Source organism: Nicotiana sylvestris, chromosome 9 (assembly GCF_000393655.2).
Source record: "Nicotiana sylvestris chromosome 9, ASM39365v2, whole genome shotgun sequence".
In the NCBI taxonomy this organism is placed as follows: Eukaryota; Viridiplantae; Streptophyta; class Magnoliopsida; order Solanales; family Solanaceae; genus Nicotiana; species Nicotiana sylvestris.
Genome location: NC_091065.1, coordinates 119,381,309 through 119,392,551, shown reverse-complemented (window position 1 = coordinate 119,392,551; position 11,243 = coordinate 119,381,309). Strand labels below are relative to the sequence as shown.

At 34.4% G+C, this 11,243-nt stretch overlaps 1 protein-coding gene across 2 annotated transcripts; it reads right to left on the bottom strand.

Annotated features, from left to right (window-relative positions):
• Positions 1-454: 454 nt before the first annotated feature.
• Positions 455-8,411, bottom strand: LOC104210440 (SURP and G-patch domain-containing protein 1-like protein). Of its 2 annotated transcripts, none has more exons than XM_009759338.2 (9): positions 8,268-8,411; positions 5,548-5,996; positions 4,765-4,891; positions 4,202-4,308; positions 3,447-3,587; positions 2,780-2,914; positions 2,449-2,628; positions 1,238-1,416; positions 455-741 (listed from the first exon to the last, which is right to left on the bottom strand). In XM_009759338.2, the coding sequence occupies exons 2-9, from the start codon at positions 5,957-5,959 to the stop codon at positions 715-717; spliced, it is 1,308 nt and encodes a 435-aa protein (XP_009757640.1). In that variant the 5' UTR covers positions 5,960-5,996; positions 8,268-8,411; the 3' UTR covers positions 455-714. The 2 variants fall into 2 exon arrangements, with proteins under 2 accessions (XP_009757640.1, XP_009757641.1); XM_009759339.2 differs by having other exon boundaries at positions 5,548-6,012; positions 8,268-8,402.
• Positions 8,412-11,243: the final 2,832 nt, after the last annotated feature.

Sequence of the window (11,243 nt, the reverse complement as noted above, 5' to 3'; positions counted from 1 at the left end):
GTGGATTCTTAACGAATTTGGAATTAGATATGAGTGAATATTGCACCTTTGGATAAGAAATTGGAGCATAATTGAATAATTAATACCAGAAAGCATATAAGAATTTGGTGCCTTGTTAGGAAATCGTAAACTAGCATGTCTGCATCATAAAAATGATACTATACCAGACCCCCTAACCCCATCTCTCACATTTGCTATCGCACTATCGCAAAGTTTAGAAGTTTGACAATTTTCTTCAACTGGCGATCTTTCAAAAAAAGTTTTAAATATTTGGAAATTATGGTTTACACCACTTATTACCTTACATGTAATTTCTGAATATGTAACCATTATGTCAAAAAAAAAATAAGGAATTAATATATGACCTCCTTTTGGACAATAGAGCAGAATATCATAGGGTACTTTGAACACGAAACACTCTGTGGCTTTCATATTGCGCTGTAGATACTAGATATGCTTCAACTGAAAACTTTGAATAGAAAAGAGCCGCAGAACAATACATGAGTTCGAACCACATGTCATCTTCAATATATCAGATACAACGAATTCAAACTTATAGGAGTGGTATTTAGACCAAATAACATCAATTTCAAAATAATGTCTTCCAAAAGTAAACTATAACAAACTCAAGATACTCCAATATAGAGGTTGAGTCATTGCCTTGTTTGCACTGCACCCTCTAGATGGCCAGCTGGAAATATTCCACAATATGCCTCAGTAGTATGCTTTCCGAGGATTGTTCTGTGAAAACAGATATATCAACCTCAGTTCCAATTACAATAAAAATTTAAGACATCAATTTTCCTCCGTCCATCCCTCCCTCTTTCTAAACCGAGAATATCCCCAAACCAAGAACGAACAATGCCCTCGTAAGGCATTAAGTTTTACACGAATACACTGCCAGAGCAGATTCTCCCTCCTGTTAGGTGACGCCCGTGACGGTATACTTTTTTGTTGTCAATGTTACCCTTGATATTCTCCCTAGACTAGATAGAGGAAGGAAGTGATTTTTATCTTGACTCATAGAAGCTTCTATTGGCTTCACAAAGAAGGTGATGTCGAGATGGTTCCTTTTGAGTTTTCTTCTCATATTACTGTTGTCTTCTTATTTTCCCTTATGCAAACTGGATTCTATCGCATTTCAGACTACTTTGCTGAATAAATAGCAACACTAAATAACAAAGAGAAGTTACCAACCATCAAAAAGGTTCAGAAAAAGAGGAGATAAAGGTCATACCAACGGATTTGGCCTGTACTTGTAGCCTAGCATCATTCGTTTCTTATATTGCTCATAAATATCATCTTCTGGAGTTACCTCCCCGGGTTGGGAAGCACCAACTCCTAAATTATTTGATTTTACATTGCCGGCCGTGATTGGATCTGCAATACCACTTTTAGAGCTCCCTAGTCCTTCACCTGCAGTTTCACATAGAGATTTAGACTCCATATGAATTTACCACTTGTCATCCTAAAACATGACAAGGGCTAGTATTTTGTGAGTACGAATTCCTATTAACTACCTCGACAGATGTGCTTGACTTGCATATCATAGCAAAAGTTTTCAAGAATTTCTAGCATTGGCAACACGAGATGTACAATATTCAAAACTTCCAAGTCCAGGAAAGTTTGATAGCAACCTAGTTACCACAACAACTTGCTACACATCGTGTATTTATCCATTTAAATAAACAAGATGGAAGGGGGTTGCGCCTCAGACCTGAGGGTAACCTCATCAAGTGCAGAACAAAACCATCCCCCTACCCCATTGAACACTCAACAGAAGACTCTTAGGGCTCGTTTGGTACAAGGGATAAGGGGTAATTAATCCTGGGATTAAATTTGAAATGAGTTTATCTCACGTTTGGTTGGAAAACAAGTTATTCCAGGATTAATTGTGGCGGGATTAGTTATCCTGGACTGTAGTGTTATTTTTATCCTCCCGGCACGATTAATCCTAGGATAACTTGTTTTCCAACCAAATGACCCCTTAGGCTTAGGGTTAAACCGCCCTGCTCCTAAAGAAAGGTCTATAAGAAAATGGAACCCTCCTTTCCCCAAAAAACAAAGCATAAAAATTTGCTATGTGCTCCAAGATGAATAATAACCAGAAATGGAGACTCCTTAGCTATTACGAAGGTGATTAACAATAAACAACCCGAGTCTTTAGTTCTTTGAGATATTATATTTCAACAAAGGGATGGGAGAAAGATATGTATGCAGATTGCCAGATAATGTTATCAGGTGTAGCTATCTTAGTCAGCCACATTATCATAGTGGAGAATGAGTATAGCCAACAAGGAGTACACCCCACCTTCTGGGAGTTAAAGTAAATATTATTAACCAAAAAAAACGAAACATCTTAGTGGTGAATATTATCTCTAAAATTTACAGGTCCAAGTTATTTGCAGCCAACTCCGTCAACGTTTTCCTAAAAGGAGGATGATATACCTTCTTTCCAACCCATTTTAGACAGAAGTTTGTGGCCAATATTATCAGCTTGTATTTTCGACCTTTCTGCAGCCTCTATGGCAGCTTTCCGAGCAGCTACATCATTGCAGGTAGACAAAAACTTAGCAAGCTCTTCAGGCGGGATATAGTCTCCCATATGATGCCCCTTCTTTCCTGGAGCTGCAACACAAAATAAGATATCAGAAGACTTAGATATATTTTAATAAGCATTTTACTGGATCTATTTTGAGCCCAGATGCCTGAAGTTCTAAGCTTTAATAGGATGATCAGAACAAAGATATAACAGAATCGAATAAAATCAGCGACAAACCTTGGAGAGAAGCAGGCGGAGGCATCTCATCTTTTGAAGATTTGTATGGTCTCAGCTTCTCTTCTTCTGCAGCCTTCTTCATGTAATATTCCATCATTGATATTGGATCTGACCCCGATGGACCGCTTGGATGACCTGGAAAAGACAAAATATCAGTACAAGCCCAACCATCATTGAAAACCTTTCGGAATTTCGTGAAGTTCATCAAACATTGAATTTCTGATTATATGACAATCTGATGCAGTGCAGAAGGTGCACAAATAATGGCCCAAATGAAATTAAATTTTCCCAAAGAAACCAGTAGTTCAAAATCTGTAGCTTTAGAGGCACAAACAGTCTTTGAGTTTTTTTTAAATGTTTTTTTTTCGTTTGAGCTCAGATGCCTGAAGTTCTAAGCTTTTCAAGGGGAATAGAGATATGTGATGAAAAATAATCCAATTTCAAAATTCAAGCACTATTTTTCTGTCCTCACGTACTCTAACCTCACTAGAAAACTTATCTGCCTCAATAAACTTGTGTATGCTAACCTAGTTTGACAAATTCAGGTATAAAAGCAGGATTTCCATTGTTAGCCATGACATTACACCCAAATCACATATTTCCAGGGTGAATAATCAAAACAAAAGTCCAAGAGAATATACACTGAATCACATATAAATGACACTACCAGATTTTCCAGCTGAATCTGAAGAACTTGTATTCTCCGCTGCTCCATATAATGCTGATGCAGGAATTTGGTAATTTGAATGCTGCTGATGTGACCTATGAGAACTACTCGTTGAACTAGGAGTAGCAGTGCTAGTAACACCTACAGCACCAAAAGGCTAATCAAGTAAATAACTGAAAAAATAATAGCAAACAAATATTACGTTAATCAAGTGAAGCCAAATGAACTAGACACTAGAAGCAAACAAAATGAAGCTGGCAACTTAGTTAGATAAGGCTCAAGGTGCTCAGCTAAAGGCACGCACATGCACAAACACACATATACACAGTACATAAAATGCCATATAAAATATAACCAGCTGAAAGCCTTAAGCTTGAATATATTGTAAAACTTCAACCATTTCACAGACTCATAGGACTCTAAATCATAATTTAGTCATAGCTTAATTTTGTTCCTCAAAAGAGGATGCACCTATGGCCAATACCTAGAGAGAGCATGTGAAAAGAACGGAAAGAGCAACTACATCTAGCTTCCTGAAAGGAAAAGACAACTCTTACTACCCAGTCACACTTTTACATACATAAAATTCAGGTATACCAGAGCAGCTTTAGTGCTACAGTTACTGCCAAAAAACAAACTGCATAAATACTTAGAGAAATACACGAGAAAGCTGGTAAAAGCATGGACTCCTATACATGGAAAGCACTAATTAGATTTATGCAAGCAATATAAGCATGCTGAGAATTTTTACGAACCACTAAGGGATGTTTGGGCATCCGTAGTCTGTGATAGAGCCCTTTCCTCTTCACTAAGTCGATATTCATAGTATTTGTAATCAGGACAGCTTTCATCAAACAAGAACCTACAAGTAGACAATGTCATTAACAATATTAAAATAAAGAATTTTCTTTTTCTTTGGGAGAGAGAGAAATTAAATGATTGACCATTACCGATACATTATAGGCTACAGATAAATCTACAGTAAAGCAAACTCATCAGATTGAACTTTAAAAGAGACCGATGATGTTGGCAAACAAAGAGCTCCTAGGCGCCAACACAAAATAGACAATTAAACGAACAAGAAGAAAGGAAGAACAAGAAATGAAACCAGTTCTTACGAGGGTGAGAGGACAACAATAGAAGACAATAGATGCAACAAAAATCATGGGTACGAGGTCATACAACCACAATTGTACCTATGTGCTTTGACAAGACAGGATAAACCATGAAAATAAAGGCCATGAAAGAAAAGAATTAATGTATTATGATATAATGGGACTATCACACACAAAGAAACCACAGAGATTCTGATTCATACTTAAATGGAGTGTCTCCTGGATTCTTTTGGCGTGTGATATGCTCAAACTGCCTTCCATTCTTGGCCACAAAACTTGCTAACTTGTCTGCAACTTTCTTCACTGTTGGATCACTTGGAGGATTTGGTGCTGCATGTCACTTAAATAACTGATTAATACCAAGAGCATGAACAAGTGAATGTAAATTACTCTTGTAGCCGCATTTTCCAAATCTTTCATTGAACATCTCTTTCCACCAATGTTTGTAGGGACTTAAGGTATAAGCTGCACGATCAGACAACAGTAACTCAAGAATGTCTGGTCCTCCTCATCCACAATGCCTAGAGAATATTCTCAAAGTACAACATAGAATGGTACAATCTTGACTAATGAAGGGCTTAAAGGATTTGCAACATAAGGCTTCAACAACAGCGATGCAGTAAAGCCTTTTTTTTTACAAGGACAGAGAAGTAGTAAATGATAAGCAATAACACAACTTGCACAAGACATTAAGTGATTATGTGTTATGAGGTCCAACCAAATAGAAATCACCTCATATGCGACCACCAACATAAAGCAAAATAAGTACATTAGTAAATTCTCCAACGGACAAGAACTAAGATGACTCCATAAATTATCGAAATTCCTAAGCTATCACAAGTCCATGAAAAATGAGTCGGATTGCCTAAATCACCCTAGCAAACGGAAAAATTAAAGAAAAAGAAATTATATATATATAGAGAGAGGGGGGGAGGGAGAGAGGGGATATCATCAACAAAGTTCCAATTTTTGTAAGAAGTATTTACCAACATCAATTTGTCTAACAGGCTGGTGCAGAGCACCAGGTTCTGCCACCCTCTGCCGTTTAATTGGCCCATCTCCTGAAGAATTCCCAGCATCTTTTTCATCCTCATCCTCATCGTCACCTAGCTTAACAGAAGGTGCAGCGATTTTGGACTTCTGTTTCAGGCTGAATGCAAGTTTCCCACCTGAAGGAGCTGTAGTAGTTTTCCGTGATGCATTAGCTTTTAATTCAAAGCTTGGTTTATTAATGACGGCCTTCGGAGTTGACGATCCCAATATACTGGAAGCTGTCTTAGACTCTTTTGAAGAGGCAGTCTTCACCTTTTCCGTTTCCTTCTCCTGTTGGAGCTGTTTGAACCTCTCCATGAAAGAACCATCATTGACAAATAAGCTAGAATCTGTTGCTTTCTCCATTGGCAAAAACCCAACTATTGTTTTCTGCCAGCTGTAACTGCTCAACAAGCAATCTTACAATATATTCAGACACTGAATGGTTTCTTTTTTCTGTAAGTATATATTTAGATACTAAATGGCTGCTTTATTATCATTTCTTTCTCGACTGTTCTGTAAGTGATCATAAGCAGCATTCTCAAATCCATAATGGCATCAGGAAAGAAAATTAATATAACAAAAGAAAAGCAGATTTTTCAGTCTCTTCCACTCCCTAAGGAGCGCATCAGCAGCAAGACCTTGTAGGAGGGTTAAGGCGTGTTTGGTAGACTGGAAAAGGATATTCAAGACAGAAAATGTAAAATTTCCTTTCACTCAACTTATAGAAGGTCGTGGATCCCACACATTCAGTAAAGCCGCAGAACTCCGAAGAAAGATATAAGCATACAGCTACAAACATTCTTCTTAAAATAAATTCATTTACCAATTCAAGCAAACAAATGCTAGATTGTTTTGTTCTTCCTTTGTGTACTTATCCAGAAGAAAAATTCTTCAACCTTCCAGACATTTATGGATTCAGATAGGTAACCTATATAAAATCTACTTCCGATACTTAATAGAACGCATGATAAAAACACATCATCAATCTGATATAGCAATCAGCTGAATAACCTTCCCTAACAGAAACAATACTAAAACAAGCGAAAAGTAGTTTTCGTCAACTCATATGTCCTGTGCTAAAAGCACTAAAATAAACCAGTGTGACACTAAAAGCCAACCTTTTTTCCTTTTGAAATAGTAAGTATTAACACTAACAGACAGACTTAGATTAGTCTTATTTTAGCCCAGTAAAGTAATGGCCCTTTTCTTCAGATACTGCTCTCACTGTCAGCATGTTCTAAATAACATCCCTTTAGCCTGTTTGGAAAACTTGACAGTAAAAAAGAAAAGAAGAAATGTGAAGTTACAGGTATCAGGAAACTGCCCCGCAGCCACAAGTGTATTGGCATGATATTCACAAGTTCAGTGCCATTGTAGAGAACTACGCACTTTTTGGATCCAGATAATGCTTCATATCTTCAAATGAGGACATCTAGTGGTTCACTATTTAATGCATAGCGCATAGCAAATTCAAAATGTGAATTGATTCAATAGATTATAAGGGAGCATGAAAAAGTGAATCTGACTCAATAAATGAAGGGAACGGCCAGCTTGCCCAAAAAGTTTTACATTTACAAGCTGTAATAGAGGGTTTTAGATTTCAAATGATCTGACTGATTTCTCTTATAACTTCATATTTTTAGATTATTTCCAATAATCAGATTTTGTCATCTACAATTGCGCTATACTCACAACCATAACAGCAGAAACAGTTAGGCAATGATAGACGCAACCAGTTAAATGATTTGTTTTATAACCGTGGTGTACATGTCAGCTTGTGCACACCTCGACTAATTCCAAGGGATACCTAACTACCTCCCACTAGCAACTTGTACCAGGTAACTCCGTCCAGGCTTGGATAGATGGAAAAAATAACCTAATATTTTTGTCTGTCTCTACTGGAATTTGAACATGAAACCGCATGGTTCTCAACCCACTTCATTGACCACTACGCCACACACTTGGGTGTCACAGCCAGTTAAATATTATTTCCATCTCCTTCAAAGAGTTCATTTGGACCTGTCTGGACAACATCTTTTTTTTTTTTTTGGACAAGCGCGGTGTTCAGCACGTCCTAGTTTATTGAAGTATTATTCGTGCTTAGTGAGTGAATGACAGTTTTTGGATGAAAAGACCTCCTCAACAATGTTCAACAACAACAAACCCAGTATAATCGATCTGGGGAGGGTAGTGTTTACACAAACCTTATAGGTTATTTCCGATAGATCCCGACTCAAGGAAAGATGAAAAGAAAGCAGAAGCAACAAGCAGTAACTCCTCAACAATTCTCCAACTTGAATTAAAAAAAAAAGGATCACTTTTTGCCTGAAAATATATTTTCAATTTTTTGCATCAAACACCATCTTCCAGTAAATAACTTCACTTTTTACAACGAATTACCATAGGCATCTCCACCCGGAGTGACAGAAAAGCACAAACATGAATGAATTTATAGTCTTGATCGAAAAGCTCATCTGTTAATTGAAACCCCAAAGTCATCAACCATAATCCAACAAACTCAAAATTCGACACGCGATAAAACAAAAACAATTTCCGATAATCACACAAAAAAAGAAAATCCACAATTTCAGGGGGGAAAAACAACTGATAAAAGTAACAAAAAAAACAAAGAAACTAAAACGTTCAATACATTCGTCCTCAGTAAATCTACCTGAGGAATCAAGAATGAAAAGCCGATCCCGAAATCAGCAACCGTACGTAATCAGATTGATTCAACAAAGCATATGAAACTGAAACCCTAAAAACGAAGAACGAGAGCGAAAAATAATTGGTAATGAACACGGGGCGCATGTATGTGTTTTGGGGGAGAAAGCGACGTCTATTAAACGAGAGGACGAGCCTTCGGGCGTAATAGAGTTGAAAATTGGGGATTAATATGTAAAAAAGTTATTTTCCTCTTACCCCAATAATGAAAACATATCATTTTAAATCCATATAAATAATATTTGAAATATATGTTTGAGATAATTAAAATAGTTGTTTTTAAATATGTATTCATATTATATACAAAAACAATTCTAAATATTTGTTATTGAAGAAAAAATTACTCTGAATCAATAAACTAAATTAAGCTACATCAAAGGAGGCTTATTTTAGAATTGTTTTGCAATCCAAGTAGAATATTTATTAGTCTTTGCCTGATTAGAAATAAAGAGTCAAATTCATAATTACATAGATAATATAACTAATTGATATGTAGTATATTTCATACGTTTACGTTAAACTTATTGCTATCTGATATAGTCTAAAGTGATAGATTTATTCTAACAAAATAAAAATAAAGAGACAAAAAGTTGGAAATAAGTTTTTTTCCTAACCATTTCTAAAATAATAAAAAATATAAAAGAACGAGAGACAGAAACGCTTCCCAACCATTCAACTTACTACTTTTCCGGGCAACTGCCAATCAAAAGTCATAGTATATGATTTAACTGGTTATGTTTTTAAATTTTTAATTATTTTCTTGGTAAACTAAAATTTATTATATTTGAGCATCAATTTTGTAATAACTGATCAGTACAAAATCACGTGATGCCGAATCTATTCCAAAGAGCAAGCAAACATAATTGTAGTAGAATTGAATTATAGTTCACAACTCAAGTAAGAAAAGAATTTATTTAAGTAAAATTTTCCCTAATTTTATATTTCTAAATATTAGGAATTCCTACATAATTCATATTAAAAAAAAAAACTTTAATTGATTTCGAAATCCAAAATATTAAAGAAATAATAATTTAAATTTTAATGTAGCATGTTGCGCGTGTCTCTAAAAGCAATACAAGTACAAAAAATTACAAGTTTTAAAATAAAAATTATGTTGATCATATTTAGGGGGTTTACTTTAGTGGTTCTTTATTAAATTTGTTGTAGTACAAGCTCATTATAAAAAAAGTATTATAGAAGTATCGTTTAATTGAACGGTAAAACGCGCATATTACTTTACGTGAGCACTTTATATATATATATATATATTTTATATTAGTTATTATAAAATTTATGTCTGATAGACATAGTTTACCAATAGTTAAAGATTTTTTATCAATATTATTTTATGAGAGTGCTAAATTTAGTCTAATCTTTCATATTTTATTATAAAAAAGTAGACTCCTAAACCTAAAAGAGTGCAAAGTGTTCGACACCACTCTAATGTGAATATGCAATATTTTTTCAATTATCCCTTTCTTTAATCCGTCTTTTACTTCTTTTTTGTTTCTTTTAATTTTCTCTTCATAATTTTCGTTTATTCATTTTTTTCATCTATTTAATTTTTGTTGGTGAAAAAAGCACACTAAACTGGAGAAATAAAGAAATTTTCCTAGACTTCAGATTTTAATTTCTTTTATTATTTAATATTTAATGAGAATCACAATCTTTGATGTCCTGAAAATTTTAGAGTTATACTAATTATTTTATTAACAAAAGGTATTCCTAAATCTACCAAGATGTTCGAAACCCAAAACTTACACAAATGTCCCAAATAAATCTAACTTACCAACCTCTAGCTATTAGTCATAGACTTACTGAAACTAGCCAATAAAAATTGAAAAACCAAATAATAGGGTTCTTTCTCTCAAAGAATCACATGCAAAAATCACCTTCCATATTTTTAAGCGCGATTAGCAACACTAGATACAAGATGGAAAGAAAATTTCATGGATGAGGTAGCAAATAAGACGATGAAATACAAAAATATATACAATATTCTGAAAATCTAAACAAAAAAGGAACTTTTTCAATGGGTATAGTTGAAATTCGTTAAAAATATACAGATAAGTCAATATACAAAATTTGAGGAAGATTGGAGGTGACTTGGACTGGTTTTGTATCAAAATTCGTAATTAAATCGAGTTCAAAAAAATATTCTGCGACACATGTATCAAACATGTATCACGCATGTATCTCACACACAGGTATACATGGATATACATGTGATACATAATTGATACAAATATGATACATATGTGATACACAAATGATACAGAGTGTGTTACACATATCATTTTTTTCATGTTCAGTTTTTACTTCGAATTTTCAATTCAAACCACCTCAAAACTTCACCAAATCATCCCAAAACTGAGATTCAAGCTTCTTAAGTTGTGCCCAATCTATTCTAATAGCACATACTCAAAACAAAGCAAAAATTTGATATTTTTTTGCTACAAATAGCTAATTTGGCTAATATTAGTAATATTTTATCAATTGACCAATTTTTATAATGAGCTACTTATAAATGGACATAGCTGGTAATTTTCCAAAGGAAAACTTACACAATTGTCCCAAATAACTTTCAACTTACCAACTTCTAACCATTAGTCGTAGACTTACAAAAACTAGTCAAGCACATATAAAAATTAAAAAGTCAAATAAAAAAGGTTCTTTCTCTCAAAGAATATCATGCAAAAATCTCCTTCCATATTTTTAAGCGTGATTAACAACATTAGATGCAAGGTGGAAAGGAAATTTCATGGATGAGGTAGAAAATAAGATGATAAAATACAAAAACAATATACAATATTCCAAAAATCTAAGCAAAAAAAGGAACTTTTTCAATGGGTATAGTTGAAATTCATTGAAAACATATAGATAAGTCAATATACAAAATTTGAGGAAGATTTGAGGTGATTTG